General features: G+C 38.2%; 1 protein-coding gene across 2 annotated transcripts in view; it reads right to left on the bottom strand.

Moving 5' to 3' along the window:
* CACNA2D3 (calcium voltage-gated channel auxiliary subunit alpha2delta 3) overlaps positions 1-24,763 on the bottom strand; it is a 486,549-nt gene that overhangs the window by 167,507 nt on the left and 294,279 nt on the right. For both annotated transcript variants that reach the window (XR_012661052.1, XM_075096179.1), the window contains exons 12-13: positions 12,161-12,239; positions 5,168-5,301 (exon numbers count right to left, since the gene is read on the bottom strand). Coding sequence is in view for 1 of the 2 variants with exons in the window: in XM_075096179.1 (XP_074952280.1) it covers positions 5,168-5,301; positions 12,161-12,239 (213 nt within the window). In the remaining variant the exon portion in view is untranslated. The remainder of the gene's footprint in view (positions 1-5,167; positions 5,302-12,160; positions 12,240-24,763) is intronic.

Below are 24,763 nucleotides of genomic sequence, written 5' to 3' on the forward strand. Positions count from 1 at the left end.
AGCATTTAACAGCGCCCTTTTTTTTTTATTTTCCTGTTTTCTCAAGATTCCTTCTCTACGCTCCCTCTAGTGTTCTTAAGTTCACTTGCATTTACTCACCCCTGCTGTATTCACTTAGTATTTCACACATTAAGTTGTTCATTCTACTCACTACAGGAGAAACATTGAAAGTTAGACTAACTTTTCTGAATATTTTTCTCCCTGCAATTACTGAAAAAATACAGATTAACAGATGAAAGAGAGAGTAAAGTGTAAAATTAGTTCTGAAACAGCACTTTGTACTTCGTTGGTAGGTAAAGGGGAGGACCTGGTGTTGGGGAAAGGAGGAAGATTTTGTTTGCAACACTTTTAATGCAAGATTCAGAGGCAAAGGAAAAGGAGGGGAGTTACACTAAAACAACACATGGATCTTTTCCTGCTACTCTAGCAAATACACAAACTCCCTTCAACATATACACACACTGATTACTTCAAGCATATAAAAGCAAGAAACGAATAAGTAGGTGTTCCTAGTCACCTCCCCATTTCATGGGATGCTCTGAAGGGACAGTGGTAACAGGTAGTTTCTGTTCATCTCATGCATATGTTTCAATAAAAGAAAGAGAACAAAGGGGAGACTGGATTAATATATTATTTAAAAAAAGGGAAACAGAGATAAGTAAATTCCCTCCAAAGCAATATTTCCAAGCAAATTGTTGTTTCTCCTTCATAACTGCTATTTCAGTATTTATTTTACATTACTCATGGCCAAAATTGAAGAATAGAAAAGACCTAAGCAAATGTGAAAATAAAGAAAAAACTCTATTCCCAGGGTGGGTTTTTCCTAGAATATTTTTCTTTTGATTTAAAATTAAACCTTCTAGAAGCATTACAGTCTCAAAACAAAACAAACAAACAAAAAACTCCCAGATATCAAAGTGAAGCTGATGAAACTCTCTCACCTTGCTCCATCTTCATGAAAGTAAAAATATAAAACAAAAACAAAGAAACAGTTTTGCCAGTAGTCATCTGTGATATTCTATCCCTAGGGAGCATGAGTGACCAGGAGCACAGCGAAGAGGATGGGCAAACAGGGCGTGGTATGGCAGTTTGCATGGCAGTTCACGCAGGCAGGGCGAGCAGGCAGCTGGCAAGCTCTCCTCGTGGTCTACGCTCTCCCGGAAAAGACTTAGCCATGGTCTCACTCGGACAAGAGCCATTGCCAGGAGACATGTGGCAATGCAGACAGAACTCCCACTAAAACATGCAGCCACCCAGGTGTCTGGCTGCAGGGAGTGCCAGAGCCTTGCTCCAGTCATGGAGGGCTACAGAGACAGGACCTGCATGAGGTGTGAGCAGGTGGAGGATCTGCTCAGCATGGTGGCAGAGCTGGAAGAAGTAGTTGCAAGACTGAAGAGTATTAGGGAATGTGAGAGGGAGATAGACTGGTGGAGCCACTCCCTACCACCCCTGAGACAAGCACACCAGATAGAAGCATCAAGAGAAGGAGTGGCTCCCCTGCCCTCATGCCACTAGGCAGAGGGAGGGGACCCAAGAGACGGAAGATGGATGCAGATCCTTGCTTGGCACAGTAGGCGAATCCTCTCTCGGCCGACTTCGCCCCTCCAGGTGCCCTTACACAATAGGTATGAGGCTTGGAAACCTGAGGGCCAGGAGGGCGAAGATACAGACGATGATCCACCCAAGGGGTTGACTAGAGGGAACCAGTCAGCCCCACTCATTACAATGGCCACTGGTAAGAAAAAAATAAGGGTAATTTTCGTAGGCGACCCCCTTCTGAGGGGAACAGAGGGCCCGATATGCCGACCAGACCCATCCCATAGGGAAGTCTGCTGCCTCCCTGGGGCAAGGATAAGAGACATTACCAGGACATTACTAGGCTGGTAAAAGGATCTGATTATTATCCGCTAGTGGTTGTTTAGGTCGGCACTGATGATGTAGCTGAGAGAGGTGCAAAGACAATCAAAAGGACTTGGAGAACTGGGGCAATTACTTGAAGGATCAGGAGCGCAGGTAGTGTTTTCCTCCATCCCATCGGTAGCCGGGAGACATACAGAAAGGAACAGGAAGTCCCATCTCATTAACACGTGGCTCAGAGGCTGGTGCCAGCAGTGGAATTTTGGTTTTTTTGATCATGGGGCAGTTTACATGCCACCAGGCCTGCTGGAGACAGATGGGGTTCACCTGTCACAAAGGGGGAAAAGGATTCTGGCTCAGGAGTTAGCAGGCCTCGTTGAGAGGGCTTTAAACTAGATACGAAGGGGGAAGGGGATAAAACCAGGCTTGCTAGGAATGAGTCTGGGTGTGGCATGCCTGCATTGGAGAAGAGATCAATAGATCAACTGAAGTGCATTTACACCAATGCACGCAGCATGGGCAATAAACAGGAGGAGCTGGAAGCCATTGTGCGCCAGGGAAACTATGATGTGGTTGCCATCACAGAATCAAGGTGGGATGACTTGCACAACTGGAGCGCTGCAATGGATGGCTACAAGCTCTTTAGAAGGGACAGGCAAGGAAGGAGAGGTGGAGGGGTAGCCTTGCATGTTAGAGAGTGTTTTGACTGTCTAGAACTCAATGACAGTAATGATAAGGTTGAGTGCATATGGGTAAGGATCAGGGGGAAGGCTAATAAGGCAGACATCCTGGTGGGAGTCTGTTATAGACCGCCCAACCAGGATGAGGAGACAGATGACGTACTCTACAGGCAGTTGGCTGAAGTCTCACAATCTCTAGCCCTTGTTCTCGTGGGAGACTTCAACTTACCAGGTATCTGCTGGAAATACAACACAGCAGAGAGAAAGCAGTCTCGGAGGTTCCTGGAGTGTGTGGGAGATAACTTCCTGATGCAGCTGGTAATCGAGCCAACCAGGGGAGGTGTCCCACTGAACCTGCTGTTTACGAACAGAGGCAGCCTCGTGGATGACGTAGTGGTCGGAGGCTGTCTTGGGCTCAGCAACCATGACATGACAGAGTTCTCGATTCTTGAAGAAGTAAGGAAGAGGGTCAGCAAAACCACTACCCTGAACTTCAGAAGGGCAGACTTTGGATTGTTAAGGAGTCTGGTTAACAGAGTCCCTTGGGAGGCAGTCCTGAAGGGCAAAGGAGTCCAGGAGGCTGGATGTTATTAAAGAAGGAAGTCTCAAAGGCACAGGAGCTTAGTGGATAAGGGGAAGGCTGTGGATGTTGTCTACTTGGACTTTAGTAAGGCCTTTGACACTGTCTCCCACAACATTCCCCTGGAGAAGGTGGCTGCTCATGGCTTGGACAAGTGCACTCTGGTGCTGGGTTAAAAACTGGCTGGACGACCGAGCCCAGGGAGTGGTGGTGAATGGAGTCAAATCCAGTTGGTGGCCAGTCACAAGTGGTGTTCCCCAGGGCTCAGTGTTGGAGCCGGTCCTGTTCAGTATCTTCACTGATGATCTGGATGAGGGGATTGAGTGCACCCTCAGTAAGTTTGCAGATGGCACCAAGCTGGGTGGAAGTGTCGATCTGCTGGAGGGCAGGAAGGCCCTACAGAGGGACCTGGACAGGCTGAATCATTGGGCCAGAGTCAATGGTATGAGATTCAACAAGACTAAGTGCCAGGTCCTGCCCTTTGTTCACAACAACCCCATGCAACGCTACAGGGTTGGGGGGGAGTGGCTGGAGAGCTGCCTGGAGGAAAAGGACCCGGGGGGTGACGGCCTCCTGAACATGAGCCGGCAGTGTGCTCAGGCGGCCAGGAAGGCCAATGGCATCCTGGCTTGTATCAGGGATAGTGTGGCCAGCAGAAGCAGGGAGGTGATCGTGCCCCTGTACTCAGCACTGGTGAGGCCGCACCTTGAGTACTGTGTTCTGTTTTGGGTCCCTCACTACAAGAAGGACATGGAGGTGCTGGAGTGTGTCCAAAGAAGGGCAACAAAGTTGGTGAAGAGTCTGGAGAACAAGTGCTATGAGGAGTGGCTGAGGGAGCTGGGTTGTTTAGCCTGGAGCAGAGGAAGCTGAGGGGAGACCTTATCGCTCTTTACAACTGCCTGAAAGGAGGTTGTAGTGAGGTGGGTGTTGGTCTCTTCTCCCTAGTAACAAGTGATAGGACAAGAGGAAACAGCCTCAACCTGCACCAGGGGAAGTTTAGTTTGGATATTAGGAAAAACTCCTTCACCAGAAGGGTTGTCAGGCATTGGAACAGGCTGCCCAGGGAGGTGGTGGAGTCTCCATCCCTGGAGGTATTTAAAAGAAGAGTAGACATGGTGCTTGAGGATATGGTTTAGTGGTGGACTTGGCAGTGACAGGTTAGCAGTTGGACTCAATGATCTGCAGGGTCTTTTCCAACCTTAACGATTCTATGATTCTATGATTCTATATTGAATACTTGGCATCACTTGTACTAAATAACAGGTATTTGGTATAAACCCTTGTTCTACTGACAATATACAAACAAAAGTATTTTAAATGGATCAAGAGTGACATAATAAGAAAAATATATTAAAAGCTATTTCAGATGAACCCAAGAAAATGAACCATCTTTATCTGAAAATCTGATTATTTGCTACACAAATGATACAGAAGTATCTTGAGTGCTCAGTCACTGCATAACAGAATGTTCTGCTTCAACTCTAATGTTTCACAAGGATGTCAGATTAAATTTGGATATTTATGATAATTTTGTTAGCATATCACCCATTCAATCCACTTTAAAATGCAGAGTCTTCTCATTATCCTCCCCCAAGACATCACAGTTGTCCTCTAGATGTTGACCCAACTTTATATACTAAAAATATTGATTCTTATCAGTCTATGCTTTTGTACCAACATATTCGTTGACATGCTCTAAAACATATAGAAAAAAGTTACTCATTCTAATAAATTTCTGTTCAATGCCCATTTTTGATTAATAAAATAAATGTACATTTGGAGATCATCAATGTTGAAATTATGCTGTTACTCATGTTTGTTTCATTATTTTCTATGTAATTTACAATGTATGAATATCTGCTCAAGTTCAGTAATCTTTAATTATTTACTTGTAACATAAACATGTCAGGTCCTGATTCTTACACTGAATTGGCACATTCCAGCAACAGGGATCAGATGCACAACTGGTGTTTCTACCGCAACAGTTTTGCTGCTGATTCCACATGATATGCAGTAAGCCTATATTAAATGCGTTATCATGCAGACTTACAGTGCTGTCAATATATGCTTCAGTCCATACTACATCATGCTCTTGGTCAATAACCTTTGGTCGGCTGAGAACATGGAGATATTCCATAACATTCTCTTGAACATCAGCTAAGGTAGAGATCTGAGTAAAAAATCCTGTGAAAACACACAATTCCAAGTTATAAACCAGACAGAACAAATTAAGGAAGACTGCAACAAGGAGTATGATGTGTTTTATGTCTGTCATACTTTCTGTTTGTTTGTTTCCAAAGAAGAAATGCAAAAAAGCAATGTTTCATAAGAAGCAGCCTCAAACAGTTGTTAACTGGTGAAACCTTTGGCCAAATTTGAAGGACTGGGTTCCCAATATTGTTATAATCCACTGCACTGCCTGTCCTAAACTCTCTATTCCAGAAAACTTTTGTTGTTTAATGGTAAAGCAGTTTGTTGTTTGTTTGTTGTTTTTTTTTTTCAAATGCTGCATACTTTAAAAGTTAGAACTGGTATTAACTTTATCCAACAACGTCTCATACAGTTTGTCTAGTTTCAAGAAACATTACAGATTAGAACTGCAACAACAAAACAGTTGTTGCATGTGCTCCAAAATGCTCATCCTCATAGAATGTGTCTAAACATCAGAAAATAACAATAAGTTATTTACAAATAATAGATCACAGAAAAAATAGTCTACAACTAGAGTTGCTTGGCTTAGTGATCACAGCTTTGTAAATCCTTTAAAACATCTCCTACAACCTGACAGCATCGAGAACAGCAGAGGCCACAGCTATTTGAGCTGTCACCACTTCCTTTCCAGTGCTTAGATGTCACCTATCTTTATACATTGCGAACTTGGCATCTGGAGCCTACATTGTGCAAGGGTGATGAAGAACTGACAAACTTCAAGGCTACGGTTTCATCAGGCCTTATTTAAATGCAACACTTCCCCTTCATATACTTTCTATTTCTTTAATGAGAAAGTCCAATATGGAATTTTCATGAAAGAAGCCTTTTCTTGTCTTTTGACAAGATCACAACTTCTGTGGAGCTTCATCAGAAAACATGGCAGCTGCAAAGAACTTTTGAGCTGTGTTTATTGTAGACAGGACTGATTTTGCCAAGATTGCAAGGGAACTGCTCAAGCAAGTCCAGCAGAGAGCTACCAAGACGAACAGGGGACTGGAGCATCTCCCATATGAGGAAAGGCTGAGAGGCTTGGGTTTGTTCAGCCTGGAAAAGAGAAGACTGAGGGGGAATCTCACCAATGCTTACAAATATCTAAAGGATGGGTGTCAGGACGATGGGACTGGACTATTTTCAATAGTGCCCAATGACAGGACAAGGGGCAATGGGCACAAGGTGGAACACAGGAAGTTCCAGTTACTGTTTCTGAAATGTTGCCTGCTCCAATTTGGGGACTGCTGAGTCTCCTGAGTCAATGTATGGGTTTCTCCCTCCTGTGAGTAATAAGGGACACTTCACTATCTGGTCCTTTTAATTTGATGTAAATGTCAATCTTTAGTCAAAATATGATTATTTGCCAATATGAGCTATTCACATAGAGAACCTCATAAATTATATAAATACATGTATGTATGTTTATATGCACATTGTGGCTTATAATGTTTTTAATCAAGGATTCAAAATACTTCAGAACTGTGTGGCTCACTTATTTTACAGTTGATGACCTACATTTTCCTAAACCAGTTCAGAGTGCCTGAATTTTGGTATGTTTCATTTCAGAAAGCTTAAAAGAGAACCAATATTCAGAGGCCATATTCAGCACTGTTCACGTGTTTCAAGTTACATACTCAAAAATACAGGCCACTCAGAAATTCAGAAAAATTAAACAGAGGCACAAATAGACTAATCAGCATTTTGCCTTCTGCTGGGGATGTCAACGTACATTCATCTCTCCTTTTCTCCTTTTACCACACACACACTTTCAGCTGTCCCCATGGACAAGTTTTTGGTTGACCTTAAAGAGTAGATGTAGTCACTGCTTTATTTCAGTGTTTTCTATGCAATCTTACATCACCACTCCAATGCTATTTGTTGCATTGAACTCATGTACTTTTCAGTGCATGTTATGCCAGTACTTGCACTTCTCTTACAACAGTGTCCAAAATTACAGGTGGAGCAGAGATCTGCTTGCACTGAGTAGTGTACAGTGAGCAATAGGACAACACCTGCACTTAAACACTTTATATATATGAGCATATTAGATAATGCCTGAAAAGTCAGAGGAGATTAACTACTCAAAAAAAATTTATATTGTATCTAAGGTGATAGAAAAGTCTTTAGTAATCAAGCAGTATTTTCTTACCCATACAGGTTGAAATCACAATTAGTTAACACTTTTTAATGCCATCCTTCATTAAAATCAAAACCTTAAAGACTCTTTTACAGACTCATTTAAGAAGCTCCTGGATGTCTATGCCTGAAAAATCCTTTAATAGCCTATAAATTACCTTTGGGATAAAGAATACCTTGCTGTAAAATGAGCATGTGTTCTGCTTGCTTCCTGAAATGTTTTTATGTCAGTTTTTCAAGTCAAAAAAATTAGCTAGATTACTCAAACAAAAACAAAGAAAAAAGAAACAGAAAACCAAAGCCAACCTGACACACTCCAGTGTTGTACCTTACAGGTTTAAACATGTTACAAGATACTGATAATGCTGATATTTCTTTTATTTTTTCTTTTCCTTTATTTAGAAGAGATCCATCTGGATCAAGTACAGCCACATGAGCAGAGACACCTACTTGAGCACTTATTTGCAACTGTTCTTCATATGGATGTGTATTAGATTAGGTATTTCTCTTTGTGGTATTTCGGAGAATGCATGCTGTCATATCACAGCCAACTTGGAACTCTCCAGACAGCATGCTACAAAGTATTTATTTGTTGGTGTAGTACTTGCAAACCATATCTTTAAACTCCACAATTGAACTTTTTAGCCTAATTTCCTAAGACTGAAAGAGATAGTAGATATGAATCAATTTCATATCAACTTAGTAAAAAAATAAAGGTCTCAAAGACAAGCAAAAATCTGTGACTACCCCGAGACTGAAAGAAGTGATGTTAAGCGTCCTATTTGGAAGTAGCCAGATGGTAAATCAGCACATGTATGCTGGCATGCATGTAGTTGCAGGCTAGCCATGCAGTGCTCCTTGCCCAGTGAGTATGACGACTAAAGAAACCAAGGTTAGCAAGTGGAAGAAAAAAGGATTAGTATGAAAAAAATCCAATTTTTTTAATCATATTTGTGTTTCACAGATTTATTCATGTATCAGGCTGCAACAGGTTAAAAGTTGAAAGAAAGAATGTGTTAGAGACTTTATTCCGTTTAATCAGGTTGCTTCAAATAACCAGGTTTAGTTAAATATAAGAATTGCTGCTAAGGATATGTAAATGACAAGACTTAGATTAAATGGTGTTATAAGACACAACCATATGGATTCTTTCTAGGTTTTTTATAATGTGGTCTCAGGGGTGGGTTTAATTTGTTATTTCTGGGAAGAGTTCCTCTCTTGCATTGAAGATTTTGTCTGTTTAATCTCCTTATAAATATGGTTTGTGCTTTTGTAGCTCACATTAGAAAAGTCTACAATGACTTTACAGTTTCCATAACTCATGTAATATGAACAATTACCTATCTTCTGTGAATTTATGGTTCATCTATTTACTTTTTTTCTACAAAATTTGTTTTCCTTAACTTTTAGCTTTCTTTACAACAAAGTGAAAGGAATTGCAAAAGCTACATAAATGACATTTCCCATATTTTAATGCTTGTTGTAATATTTATTTTTTTTATCTTCTCCTAATGGGAAAACTCTACCAAATGTTACTATACGATAGCTAGGGACTGCATTAGGTAACATTATCTTAGCTCATTTTCACTGTATATTTAGGCCTTTTGATGATGCATGTGTTTGTAGCTATGTGTAACAAATGCCAAACCTCACAAAAATTAGCTTCCTGCACTGCTAAATTTAACTCTCTTATCTAGAGATCGGAGGTACCCCATGGATTTAAAAACCTTACTCTTCCCATGCCAAAGTTTAATCATCAGATAAAGACATGCTCTGAATTTCTTGAAAACAGCTGCTGAGGCCATGTAGGCAATAGCAGCAAACCCATGCTTAAATTTTTGCATTCTAACACCTGCTTCTCAGCTCCCTGGTGTACAAATTATGCCATCTTCAAGCTCTGTACAGTCAGTGCTACTTTTTTTCCTCCCCAGCAGGAAAAAGTCATGAAGGAACTGGGTAATATTTGGTAATGACAAGTGTGAGATATGTATAATAATGTGGTTAAAGACAGACACTTATGCTCTGCAAGTGGGCTGCCTTTCTATATTACACAGTCCTTGCAATATTTTTCAATGGGTTACTTTTCTCTAAAATGTCCAGCATTAGACTCATAACTTTTCAAAATGCCTCCAACAGATTTTTACATGGAGTGCAGCACTTTTTGTTTCCTGGACACTGTGCAAAATAGATGCAATGTTCTTGCAACTAATAAAATATTGGAATTAAAAAATCCTCTCTGGGTAGGGACGAAGGAGGGAATTCATTGTTTCACTGCAGCTGTAAAATTCTCATGGAGAATATCCTCCCTGCCCCCCCACCTATGAGGCCTCTCAAGCAGGTGAACAGTATCTCTAACTGGCTGCCTGCCACCCCCTACAAGAGCCCACAGTGCACGAGGTGCTGGGGTCATGCTAATAATGGGAATGGATGTGACTGGGGCTTCCTGTACACAACTCTTCTCTGCTAATACAATAGTCTATAAACTGCTACAGCTGGGGCACAATTTGCCTCAGGGCTGATCCGTCCTCTGCTGGCAGTTAGAGCCTGGTTGCATATCAGACCTCCAATATGCAGCACATTTTTCTCTACATTGCTTTCTCAGCCTCTGCTCCTTTGTACTGATGAATCCTGTCCTTTGTCCATTTTACAATACGCCAAGCAAAGTGATGACCTATAATAAATTTTTTTTAAAATAGTAAGAATTAAAACAGAGGCTGTCAAATTACTAACACAAAAGAGAATTTTCCTGAAAAAAAAGTTTAATCCTGGCTGTTTTGTTAGTATGTAATGCATTAACTCCCATCTTTACAGCTTTTTGCTGGAAGTGACTGCTGAGGGAAAGGCAGTGCCTGTTTACTTTAAAATATGGCATACACATGCTAAGCACTATGAAACCTTTACTTTTGTTCACTTCAGAATCTTAGTAAATCTCTATTCTTTTCCTCTACGTGCACTTGCTTATGATTCAGAAGAGTAAATCACTGCAAATTTCACAAACCTCTCTAGAGGGACTTTGGGGTTCTTGAATGTTTTAACGTATCTAAAATGGTTTGGTGTTTTGCTTCATTAAGCCAACTCCCTCTAGATATGCCCTATTTATACATAAAAATGTAACAGAAAAACATGCTTGGGGTTTTCAAGGTTTCACTATCAGAATCTAGAAGCTAAAGAAGTTTTGCAAAGTGGTATGAATTTCCCCTGTGACCCATTTTGAAGGAAAGGACTGCTGTCCACAGTCCAGTCATTGGAAACACTGCAAACAGCCTTAATCTGTGTTGTTCTTCCAAGGGGAAAATCACTGCAGGGAAAATTGATTTTAGGCTTATTGACCCTCAGTGACAACATACTTCAGCCCACCCATGTAAGTAGTAAACTGCAGTCCAGCCATTCAGCCAATCTTAAGACCAGCTTTACTACACTCATCTGTTGTGCTGTAATCCTTCATTTCACTAAAAGAAAATGGATGAGCTGTTAACTGAATACTGTAGGAAAATGATCTAAATCCATACTGTCTGACAAAATGACTTATGCTGTTTCCAATTGTGATTTTCAAAGCTGCAAAAAAAGTATTTAATTACTGATTAAAGGTAGAAGATTTTTGCATTGTAAAGTGTCAGAAAGCAGGTATTGTAACTATACAACTGAGAAAAAAATAATGGAGAAACAGTAATTAAGCTGTTTAGTTGATTCATATGAATAAGATTCTGACTCAAAGCAACATAGCTCTGAAAAGAACAAAGTAGTCCTGAAAAATGACAAAGGTGACCACTTTTTCCCCTCTGGGAACAAGGAAGACGTGGACCAGATGACCTACTAAGGCAGTCTCTATTGCCTGGTCCTAATTTCTGAGTTGCTGTACTTAGATCTTTATGAATCTGTAGAGCTGGGCTAAAAAGCTAAAAGATTTTGTTGATTAAATTGCCTTCAAAAAGATGCTTCAAAGGATTCTTATACTATTATTTAAACTAAATTATGGTGTAATATTAGCTGATTAAGACAAGACTTCAAACTGAGTAATTTCCATCAGCTGGACATAACAGTAGTTAAAGAAATAATGACTAAATGGATAGCACCTGATGCAATTCATCATAATGTAATGTGGCACAACAGAAAAAAAGAACATTTTTTTTCCAAGAGGAAAGGAAAAGGAAAACCTGAAGATTAATAAGGGGTTTGGTTTTGGTTTTTTTTTCCTTGAACCATTCTTACTAATATTAGTCAATCCTTTTATTGTCGTATCTCAGCATCTTACATCTCTTAATGCTCCTTCCTTAAAGAATATAAAACTGTTTTTCAATTACACTGTCAGGTCCTCAAGGGACAGGGTGTCTGATGTTTTACATACCGTGCCTAACTCCACAGGACTTGTACCCAATGTTCTTAGGAACCAAACTAACTCTGACTAGTAACCGCTATAATAGAACAAATGCTTTGAAATTAAAGTTTGTTCTCTGAACAAAAATTTAAGATCACATAGCTTAAAAGCTTCATACATATTTTACGAAAAAAAATACACTTCAAATTGGTTTTCAGCTTCCTAAATTGTATGCTACAAGATAAATGTCTCTTACTTTCCCGGAAAAAAACAACCCATCCTCTCTGATTAATTGCCAGTGACACCCTATCTGTAGAATGGTCAGATATGCAGGAAACCTCGGTAACAGGGTTTTGAAAATGAGGCTTTCAGAGTTGAAGGTTAACTAACCTTTGTTAGCACAGGCCATCCACTTCAGGTTATCAGCAAAAGCAGCTTCTCTCCCAATCAGATAGGTAAAAATACGAACCTGAAAGTACAATGCAAAAGATCAAGTTAATACTGCATTTAAAACTTATGCAGTGGAACTTCAGATACAGATGTGTAGTTTATGTGGATAGACCCTTTTTAAAAAAGTATTACTTGTTAAACAGCACAGAAAGTTAAAAAAGAATCTCTGCCAGTAATGTCTTCATAACAAAATGTGGCTTTTGTTCTATGTAACGAAATGGCTGATCTCTTTGAATGATTTTAATATCTGACATCTAATGAAAGTTATGGTGAAATAGTTAAAGTGTAAGTGAGAACAAACCAAAACCATTGGAGTAAAGGCAAAACTGCAAGTTTCATAAAAATCTGTGCTGCACTTACGAATTCAGAAAATTGCTATTATGTTGAGGAAGGGGCAATAATTAGCAAATACTTCTGTAGATATAGGATCTGAAACACCAGGCAAGCAAATTCCCCATAGTTTTCAAGGTTCATATGACACAATATCTTTGTCAACTTAGAAACAGGTACCCACAGGTGGCATTTTTGCTATCAAGTGATAAACAGCAGAATCATGTGCGGTGTTGCCACATTTCCCAGACAGAAATACCTGTGCATAAAGCTGTGCAGCTGGGCTATGCATGTGCATGCACACAGACATACACACAGACCTTCATCCAGAAATCCTAGAAAATTTCCACTTTCCTTACAATTCTGCCCAGATAAAATTTCTTGGCAGAGAAGAAGGGCATACTTTGGAAATGTTGTATGCAGGGTAGGCCTTGATAGATGCTAAAAGATAACGCTTGTTTGTCTGGACTCCACAGCTCTATGTTATAATACTTATATCCAAAACTGTTTCTGAGCAGCTTCAGACAGCTGCCATTTAGAGAGCAAAGGAAAATATCCAGTGAAATATTTATTTCTTTACTATAAAATTTTCTTCTTTCTTAACAGAGATAGTTTCAGGGTTGCATTATTTAGAAGCCTTGAAAACAGCTGCAAATTTGTCCTCACAGTAGACTGATGACAGCATTTCCTACCTCACACCTTCTGCTTTCAGCCCTATTCTATACATGGGAAACCACGGCAAAGATAATTGTGTTTTAGCTAGATAAACAGGGAATGGGAAAGGACCATATAGTCCAGAGCTTCCTGTACCTCACTAATACAAGTTTGCGTGGCACTCACAGTCCCTCTATTCAGGCTGGGTCTGTAACCGCACATGTGTGTGTGCTGAGCAAAGAAATCACTGTCCCGGGACCCAGCATATTCCATCTAGAATTCCCACACAGTTCCTTACCTTCTTCATCTACCATGTGATATAGCTGGATAAGATGGAGCACAGTGAACCTCACTTGATCCAACCAAGCTCCCAGCAAGAGAACTGGGAGTAGCACCTGACAGCTAAAGCCCATATTCTGCCCACTGTACTCCTTGCCATGCTAAGGCTTATGCCTCTCATTCTACGTGCCTAAACTCCTACAACAATTTTCCCATTCCCTAATGTTTAGTCCAGGCAAAAGAGGCCATGTGCATACAGGGCCACATTAACAAGATGAATACAAGGTAATTATTCCCCTCTATTCCATTCTAAGACCACATCTGGAGTACTGATCTCAGTTTTGGATTCCGCCATACAAGACAGACACTGACATACTGGAAAAGGCAGACTCTTCTTGAAGGTGGACTCTACGAGGACAACACAGCAAGGGACAAAAGTCAGAAGAAGATCCTAAACAATTCTGATTTGATATAATGGTATCATGACATAATGATATCATGAGGGTGATAAAATATTAGAAAACATTGCCCAGAGATGCTGCAGAACCTGCATCCTGGGAGATATTCAAAATCTGACCAGACAAGTTCCTGAGCAGCATGATCTAATTTGACCTGCTTGAGCAGGGGGTTGGACAAGATGATCTTCAGAGGTCCCTTCCAGTCTAAATGATTCCATGAAATTAGCAATGTTTTACACAAAAGATTAAAAATTTGACTGATTTTCTAATGAAATAACTTGTTCTACATTTTGTGGATTTTGAAGATTAAAAAAATAGATTAAGTTAGGACTGGAAATTGACAATTTGTAGCTGCAAACATGGTGCTATCATTATGAGAAGAAAGAAAATTGTTAACTCCATATTGTCACACTAAAAATTGCAACTAAACCCCACATCAGATCCTTTTATCTTTTTATCAGTACACTTAATATAATCATCGTTATCCAAGCTTTTTTACAGAAACTCTGTTATCATCATTAAAAAGCTGTACACAAAAATTATGCTCCAGAACATTTTATTTTATTGGGGTCTCACATTCACAAAATAGACACGCTTAAATTATACAGAAAGCTAATTACACAGAAAGAAATATCATGATGTGAGACCTCTACTTTAATACATTTGCAATTAAAAAAAAATCAAAGAATTACATTTCTTATAGCTTTTCCAATTAGCAATTTTTCCTCACTCACAGTGAGAAAAAAGAAATCTTTTGTAGAATATACAAACTTAATATAAAGTTCCTATAGGTTTTTATCACAGAAGTTTTAAAATGTCTTTGAAAGTTTCCCTCTTTGCTGTCAGTTGTGATATTATATTCCTCCACTGCCCTTTTGTCCATTTTCTTAGTGGCCAGATCCTGTTTCTAAGCATTCCCAGTCTTTCAAACTTAAAATGTACATAGAACTCAATCATAATTTATATCATTTTTAAAGTATACACTCTGATTGTGTAGTGTTGTTAATTATTTTGAATGAAACAATATGTATTATCCTACTCTAAGACTCTAAACAACACAGCATTAAAAAAGAATGGTACTTTTACACTTTGTTGATGGCTATGAAAAGCATTAATAAAGAAAATCTTTATTCTGTAATCACACATAAAAGGCCACAGTGAGATTTATACCCTCAAAATACAGCGGAAATCACTGTCACAGTTTATCTTCCTGAAAATGATGCTCGCATATAGCCTATGATGAGACTGAATACACCTGAGAGATTTATATTTAATGATCTGCTTTAATATTTAAAGAATCAAACTACACTGTGTTCCTACTAAAAGGGCGAGCAGTAAGCATAGGCAGCAAACTATCTGTGTTGTACCTACAAAAAATAAAATTTCAACAAATAGGTACCATAGATCATCATGAGGAATGGGCTGCCTCTGTGGTACTGTTGCAAAGATTTTAATGATTTTTCTCTGAGTACATTTTACACATACAGTTCACTTGGTATCTGCAGTTTTGCTAGAAAATATTTTAAGCATCATAAAAAATACTGCTAATTGTTTTGCATTACTTATAAAAATAAAAGCTATAAAGTAGACAGCTAGCACTGAAGATGAGTGATCAGTTTATTAAGTGCTGCTTTCCTTCCTTATCCAAGTGAGTTGTGTACTTTTCTCTATGCACTTTTTACTGTGCATTTTATATAAATGATGTTTACCAGTGTCAGCATGAAGTATAAAAACTTTTATAAAATTAAATATAAGGTAAACTATAATTTTAAAATACCATTTCTATACTGCTCATTACTTAATAGATTGACTTATTATTCATAGTAGCTTCATAAGAGAATAATAATGTAAGGTCACAGGTAGGTATTTTAGTTAAAAATAGTGCCACTGATACATTAAAGTTTTTAATTTACATTGATCTTAAAGATACATAATAGGTATTATGAATATTGTTTCATACTCTGTTCAGAATAGTGAGCAAAATCCTCAATATCAGCTCTGATGGCCAACAATTCTGATTATAGTTCTGCTTCTATATGTTTCATTTGATCAGTTCATTGAACCCACCAGTGTAAACTTAATTCACTGTGAACTTGCAGTGGGAAACATTAATGAGTGCCTAATAATTCACTGTAGAAGTAATTTTACAAAACAAATACCATGTTATTTTCTGCTTTCAGAGATCATAGCAATGACTTAAGTAATAAATTATTATAATTGAAACTTGCTTGAATAAGTCTACATTCGAAATCCCATTTTTCAAAACAAACTTGGATCTCGATGCCTTTTATACTAGTTTTACTCTTCTGGATAGGTATTTCAGATAATAATTCTAGATGTGCTGGTACCATCCATGGTATGACACCAATAAACAGGGGCATAGGTACTGTGGTCATATGCCTGTTTTCTACAACTACATAAAAATATAACTAAGTCAATATTATAGAAGTACTACATTAATGTAGCAGGATAACTTCAAATTACTTCAACTTCTGCATGTGGACAAGACCTGTGCGGTAATGGGCTATGCGTGCTGCAAAACTGGACACACTGCATCATAGTTACCACTGAAATGGTCATTGTAAATTGACTAGACATTAGGTATCAGATTGAATATTCATCCATATTCTCAGATACCATGTAAAATAAATGTTGTTAGGTAAAAACTGTTAGTAGTGACCACCAAATTTCCTGCTTTGTGTATCTGAAGTAACTGAATGGAAAGTGTGTTAGAGCAGTCCTGCTGTGCAAAATGATTGCATGAAATGTCTCTTTTATTCAAACAATTGAGGTATAGCAATAATATTGTATAATCTACTGATAAATATATATAGTACCGAGGCATATGATTGAAACCTCTAAAATTTATAATAGATGAGAAAGTATAAAGTGTGTCTCATTCTGTGGTTTGTATTCGACCTTAAAGAAAATAACACAATAGAAACTATGAGCTTTAGTAAATATACACACTATTTACATACATATACACTGATATACCTATACCGGTATCTTATGGTACAACACTTCATGTTAGGACACTAAAAATTCTTTTGAATCCATATGAAGAGAACATTTTAGTCAAGGCAGACTGAATAAAATCAAAGTTGTCATGGGCCAGTCCCAGAAGATCCAGTAACAACATTTACATAGTCTACATATGCTCCGGCTAACTGAGTATAAGCCAAATGAGAAAAACATCTTTCAATATCCAAGTGCTGTGACTAAATCAAGAGACCATTTTCAACTGAGATGGAATCCGCATCAGAGGGTGTAAGTACCTCTCTGGCAAAAAACGTGACAGAAAGAGAACCCTTCAGTTCTGGATAATTTTGAAAGCTTTGTAAGATATTTGAGAGAGATACCTGAATAAAAATATTTTCAGTGTCTGACCTGTAAAATATGATATCAACCATACTAAGGCTTAACACAAACTGTTAGCTATGGAGAAAGGAAATATTCTCAGGGAGAAGCACTAGTTTTGAATTGTTATATCCTTTCTACAAAACTGAAAATTGTAGATGTCAGATTGTTATCAGATCCACTGAATGCAAAGCAAAACTTTAATCTTTGGAACTATACCTGCTATTCCTGCACAGTATGTAGCTCCTACAAATATGCAATAGGCTACTGGTTTTTTAAGCCAATATTCACAGAAAATGGAGAGCGCTCTCCACAGTAACACTATAGAAACCAAAAGGGCAGCGGAACTAGAATCTTTAATAGAGCTTGTGACTTTGCCACTTCATATTTTTCTACATTTTTCTAAAGCAGGTGTTGAATGGCAAAGAATACTATTTGAGATTGATGTATTTTAATTATCTTTAAAACAGCAGCTGTAGAAACCTCCCATATATTACCTTGGTATTATGTCTCATCCCTTAACTAGAAGGATCACCCCTGGGAAAGACCATTCCATGCAGTTACTATTCTTACTAAAAGATTGCTGCATAAGCTCAAATCATTCTGAACTGTAGAATCATACTCATATTATGCAACAGACCAATTTCAAGAGTGCATTTTATGGCAGTAAGCTTCTAAGTGCAAGATCGTGGACTCTAGTCCAAACCACTAGTCCATAACAAGCTAGTGAGAAGCAGCACAGCGTGTCAACATTTGTCACAAGTTGTGTTGGTAACCACAACCATGTACACAGCAGAATTAAATATTAAGACATTGAACCACCAAGCTCAGTAGTTCAGACAAAACTGAACATGTACCTTACACTGACTAAAATACTTAAAACAACAGTAGATATTTAACTGCATATATTATCATTATTTTTAACTTGATTTCTCTCTGATTTTCCAGTCTCTTTGTTTTACACTATTGGTGTCTTACCTAGGCACAGATCATGGTCTGGATTACACAGGTGGTTTGCTCTCTATTCTTTGTTGCATCCCCTCAAATTTTGAAAAATGAGAGAGTACTGTTAATAAGTTTCTTGCTTTTACAACTAGGGAATATTCTGAAGTTTGAACCTTTAAACTCCGGACAGACAGCTTATATAAAATCTCAGAGATGCGTACACTTAACCATTAGTGAGGAAACCTAAGAATGATGATTTAAATGACAGCTATTTCAGTGCTAACCACTTCATCTGAGATATCAACTTCACAGTTTCATCCATTATGCATGGACTAATCTGCAGTCCCTGAACTGTCCTCACCTCTGAAACTTCATTTAACTAGCAGCATAGTAAAGAGAATAGGGACCACCTTTTATCTATGTTAAGCAAGACGAGTCAACCTGCAAGATTCTACACACTGGAACTGTGAAGTCATATCTTCATGCCAAACAGCTGGTAAAATAGTATTTCCAGAAACTTAAAATACAGTGTGGGATGGGAAGTGTGACTTCTGCTTGCAGCTGACAGTGCAGACCTCTGTTTGCAGCTGCAAACTATTTCATGGACACCTTGAGCAGAATAGTCTTTCCTTTCTGGCTCAGCAAGAAATAAAAATAGTCCTGTGGCAAGAGCTATGGAATTTAAGTTTTAAGTGGGATATAGGGATGAAATTCAAGTTCCCATAGTTATAAGTTATGGTGGTCCAGGAACGCCCCAGCTAGTGTCTGCACAGATGAGTGAACGCACTGATTGGGAACAATGGATAAATGCGAGTCTAAGTGATTGCCTGAACTCCTAAGTAGCCTCACCACAAAGAATTGGCTTCATTGTTACAGGAGCTTTCAAGGTGGGAATCTGGGACAGTCCTGGAGGTTTTCCCAGGCAACTCATGCTATGGTTAGGCCACCTGACAGGCACTATTTGTATACTTCAAAATGTCAATTACCTAATTGGTTGGAGAATCTGGCCATGCCAGAGACTTCTTCATGCAATTCCTGCTGTAGAATTGACCAAGCTGTATAGAGAAAAGATACCTGCATAGTATCACAGTAGAAAGCCTGAGGAACAGTCACATAGGTGAGTCATTTGAACATACTTAAGATAGAAAATGTTTTGTACATAATTTAAGATAATAAATAGCAATGAATCATTCCTGTGCTGGAGTAGTGATATACAACCACAGGCCAGCTGGAAATAAAGATCCATCAGAAGAGCAATTCAGAGCATCTCACCCAATGCAGCTGAAGACACTGTTGTAAGGACCATTATCATCTAGATAGCATGTGACCATCCTGTTCAAGATGCTTGATTCCCCATTTGAGTATTACCCTATCAAAAGATCCCCCCCAAATGGTTTAACATTCTGATCTTTGCAACAGTCTCAATGGTGCACTGATCAAAGCACTTCGATTTTCATTTGATCAACAGGTAAGAAAATGACAGTAGAAGCAGATGAGACCAGAGCTGGTCTAGATTTGATTTACATGCTGTAATTCAAGATTCACAAAAGCAAGTCTCTAATTGACTGAATTTTGTGAACCTAGTAATGAAAAAGGCTGCCATTTATTTAGGTTTCTTGTGCTTGTCAATAGAACTTTTCAAAAAAAGAAATCACTGGTATCACTTAACATTTTTTAACCCGTGCTGCATTCTGTCATCTGAAAAGTGAAGACAGGCATCCAGGAAAACGACAACTCATTTTTGTATTGATGTTTCCTACTCTGCCTAAACATATTCATGCGTTATCTAAAGGGCACTGAACATTTACACAGGCTAGTATCTAAAAAAAAAATTGGCATTTGTTTATCTTTGATTAAAAGCAGAATGAACAATAATTTTCATTAAGAACTGGTGCCACTCCTCTAAATACAACCCCAGAGCTACATTCTCAAAGTCTGCTGCTGACAGAAAGCAAAGTTCTGGTTCACTCTCTTTGAATATGACTAAGAGAGTACATGGGAAGAATACAGGGAAACTTAACAGAGCTTAAGGTAAAAAGAAAAATGTTAATTTTTCAATTCTCATGTGCAACCCTTCCAGGCAGATCCATTTTTCTATTCAGAAAAATAGCATTAGGGAGGTTCTCCATTCTTCGAAAGTCTATAAAGAGGTAAAATAATAAAACGGGGGTGGGGTGTTGGGGGTGGGGAAGGGAAAGAACAAAAGTTAACTTTACAAGCTGTAATTTTTGGTGGCAGAATGGACAATTACATCACAATCTAATTTGCCAGGGTTACATTCTGATTCTAGTCTTTTGTTATGTCAGTTTTATGTTATAAATTACTTGCCTCTTCAAACCAGCTTCTCTTTCTGTTATGAATTTTTCATGCTCTATTTCTTCTTACCCTTTGTTATAGTGGAAATATTCTTAAAATTAGTTACCCAGGATAAACTTATGAGCTTTTCATCCTTTAAGCCCCAATAACTGGCTTCTCTTCCCTGGGGTCCTGCTGCTTTGTAGTTTTCTGATGTCTCTTTTTAGGTTCAAGCTCTGAAAGTAAGTAACCTAAACTTACTTCCAAATTTAGGAAAAGCTTGAGGTTTTATTTCTGCTTCCACTGCTTCCCTCCCAACATTACACTGTGCCTGTTGCCACTTCAGGATTGGTCTTCAATATCACTCCTCCTTACCCAATATCATCCTCATATTCCTATCTCTCCAGCATCCTTTTGTACAGCTGAACCTCAGAAGACATGAGGGGAAAAGGGGAAATCAGTGCTGTACTTGGTCCCCGTGTTTAGGAGATGGCATCACACCACCACACTTTCCCATGAGTAACAGTCTGGATGCAGTCATAAAGGTTTTTGAGAGTCATACTGGATCGATTCATCAAGATCCGTAAATTCACATTCAAAAAATCTGAACAGGCCACACGTCTTTGCACAAGTAACGTTTCCAAATATGAAAACGGAAAAATGTTGAGTTTGTAAAATGTATCAATTTTTGAGACTTCTTATAGCTTCTAACCTTAACCTACACGCACACAAAGCAATCCAAAAACAATACTTAAATTCCAAGTGTACTCCAGTGTAGCTGGTTGTTGCAAAGGTCATAACATACAGGGCAATGAAAAGGCATGGGAAAAGAGTAGTAGAAATACAAGGTCACTCTAGAAATTTCACCTTCTCTGTGAATGTCTTCGTAGCTTTTTTTAATTTTAGTTCTTTTTTTAAAGAACTAAAATTTAGTTCTTTTTTTTTAACTTCTTTTATGAATTGGCAAAAAAGTGAGTTAAGGATCTATTTGCATTGATAAGTTAACAGGAAACTCCATTAAGACAATGCTTTACAATGCACACAGAATTCTACTGGTGAGGGCTACAAAGCCCTGTGATACAACGCAAGATAGCACTACTACAATATCTTCTACACTTTTAGAGACCTTTACCCCATGAGGTGCTGAAAGACTCAACTTAACGCTGCACTCAGTGCAAGGAAGCCATGAAATTGAAGCAATTACATCATGAAATTGAATCCTTAAACATTAAGTTACTCAGTAAAAGGTTCTTCATTGTTAATTTTTCCTCTTGTAGTATTTAAAATACCCCTTGCATTTATGTATTTCCTCATGATTTCTCCTTCCTGCAATTGTACACTGTACCCAGACAATTTTATAACAGTGTTTTTCTTATAGTGATATCTGAAACACTGTGCATTGTACCCTCAATACTGATGGGACAGTTAACAGAAGCAAACCCCAAATAACTAATAGGTCAATTTTACTGGAAAACAAGAGGTTGTGAGCAAAAACAGTAACAAAGAAAAACAATCTGTCTGAGGATCATCAAGCAGCTGAGCCCTGCTTTCCCAAACATCCGCATCCCCAACAGCTCTTTGTATAGAGCTACCTCAGAAAATACGTGCAGAAAAAAAGGAAATTAATGCTGCAGTTAATCCCTTGTGGTCAGGGGACAGCATTGCTATGTCACACACGCCTGCAAGGAGCATTTCTAGATCCACTCTGTAGGTTTAGGGCTGCTGAGGGTCACTTTTAGAAAATTCAAACAAGCTACACGTTTTACATGAGACATGGAGTGGGAATATTTCTTCTAGCACTGAAAATGCATTGACATCTTTCATTGATTTACAGAAAATTATAACACAACTCAAGATTTATAACAAATAATTTCCTATTGTCAAAATTCACCCAATACATTAGGAATATTGTTAGCAGAGGAAGACGCAATTATGCTATTTTACACTGTGCAGGGATAGGGCAGGTGATGAGAAAGTGTTCAACACCATATTAACACAAGGCTTATTGCTTCCCTAAAGAACTTTGATGGTTGACATGGTTCTGAAAGGCCTTTTACATGGGGCACAAGTTCTAGCTAGCTGCTTTATACAACCTGACTTATTGGTCACAGAGAACTGAGCAAGATTAGTTCCCTCACAGGCAGATGAGCTTCAAAAGGCACAGCAAGAGCTTATCACTAAAGAGTTATATGTAAACATTTGGCAGAGCAAATAGGTTGAATTAAATAACCATTTAAGATTTGGCATTTAACAATGAAACAAAAAAGCCACAAGTAGGTCTAAGAAGTATCTAATACTTTCCAGCTTATCTTTCCTGCTTAGTGTGCAGCACGCATTAATGATGTTAAATAAGCAACCAATAATGTAGAAAGTGTAATACAACAGTATATATCTTGAATGTACTAAATTCTTCTTAGCAGTTTGTTTATTCAGCAAAGGAAATTTTCACAGATTTTGAGAATATTAAACTTCTGGGCTGAGACCATGTCTAGAAAACAACATCCCAGAGACTCCTTCTCAAAAGGTTATGATCACTTGGAAAAAAGCCCCTAAAACCCCAAGATTACCAAAAACCAATTCATTACCTTCACCATAACTTTTACTTTCAGCAGAAGCTATAATATTTCTCCCACCTTTACAAATTACTTTGAAACCAATGGGTTAAGTGTGTTATAATTATTTCAGATATATCTATAGAGTGCAAATAAAATCTTTATACAGCATCTCAAAATATTGTGTATATACTACACAGTTTTACTGAAGAACTACTTTAGAAATGTTTTTATTGCTAAATATGTAAATATAAATCATAAATATAAATTTTATTTATTCTACTTTTTAATATCCTTCCACAGGTAAAGCCAGCCATGGTACAATGAGTTCAACTATATGGGGTATAGCAGGAGAGGAAAATTTTAACTAACACTTTTATAACTTTTAAAAATTTTGTGAACATCAGTTTTCTATCATAATGTTACTATTTCAGAGTAAAATATTATACTATTTATTGGAGCTAGGAACCAGTTCTGTGCTCTTATCTGAAAAGCTAAAGAAATTTTTGTTTCCAGTCTTGATATGCAAGATTCCAGATCAATCATTACAAACTGTTAACAGCCAAGCCTAGATGAATTATTGAAGGATAATGCAACTATACCTATTATCGCCATTCTTCAAAATGCTGGTGGATTTGCTGAAACGTAGAACAGATATTTTCTTCCTTAAATGCAAAATAGCAGCCTAAACAAATTAATTTGTCTGAATGGAGAGGAGGGGAAGGGATTAGAGCAGAAGCCATGACATAACCCACTTTCTTGGATCTAACAAGCTTCTGTGGAAAAAGCAGGCTCATACAATTTCTGCTACTATACTAAGCTTTCTTGTATATCAACTAATATTTTTTGCAAGAATCCATGAGAAAAGATCAAAATCAGACTAAATTCTAAGTAACCAAATACCGCCAATGTCTCCACTTCTGTTATTACATAGTTCCAGGATGTAACATAGAACAATGGAAACTCATTTGCAGTCTACTTCACTGTGCATGGTGCAGACACAGATTAGAGGATGACATAATGGATAAAGCACTGGCCTTTCACCCTTGGGATTTTGTCCAGCCTGCAGTCCTATCAGATAATGGGTTTGGCAATCTCCACTAGTCTCTTTTGGACACTAATCCCCACTAGAGAATCACTATAATTCATCATATAATTTAATACACCTGGCAACCTTACCACCAGTTCATTCTTTTGTTACGTAATGGCCCAAAGTGAAGTCAAGGGTGGTTAATACTCTGACAAGCAGCTATTATCTCCCATAACAGCTGATTTTGAGGGGATTATTGCAGTCATAAACCATTTTATAAAAATTGGCAACTGGGAAACCAGTGTAACAAAATAAGGTGATATTTAGAAGTTTTATCACTGATTTTCTACCAATCTGTAATGGAGTTTCTAGCATCCAAAAAATGCTGCAGAGGAAACTTGAGATTAAAGGTACAGACCATGAGCCAAGAATCTGAGGCCTGAACAAGCTTATAGAAAAGTTTGACTATTTTGAGGTTACAGACATATTTTTTTTTCTTCTGTCAAAGAGACAGTACATTTCTTTTTTATTTTGTCTCAATTATTAGTTCACCTTTTTCTTTTATCAGCATTCTTCCTTTTTCACTTTGAAGTTATTACTCCAGTTATTACTCCAGTTTTAGATCCACAGCCTTGTTCAC

This window comes from Phalacrocorax aristotelis, chromosome 6 (assembly GCF_949628215.1).
Source record: "Phalacrocorax aristotelis chromosome 6, bGulAri2.1, whole genome shotgun sequence".
Lineage (NCBI taxonomy): Eukaryota > Metazoa > Chordata > Aves > Suliformes > Phalacrocoracidae > Phalacrocorax > Phalacrocorax aristotelis.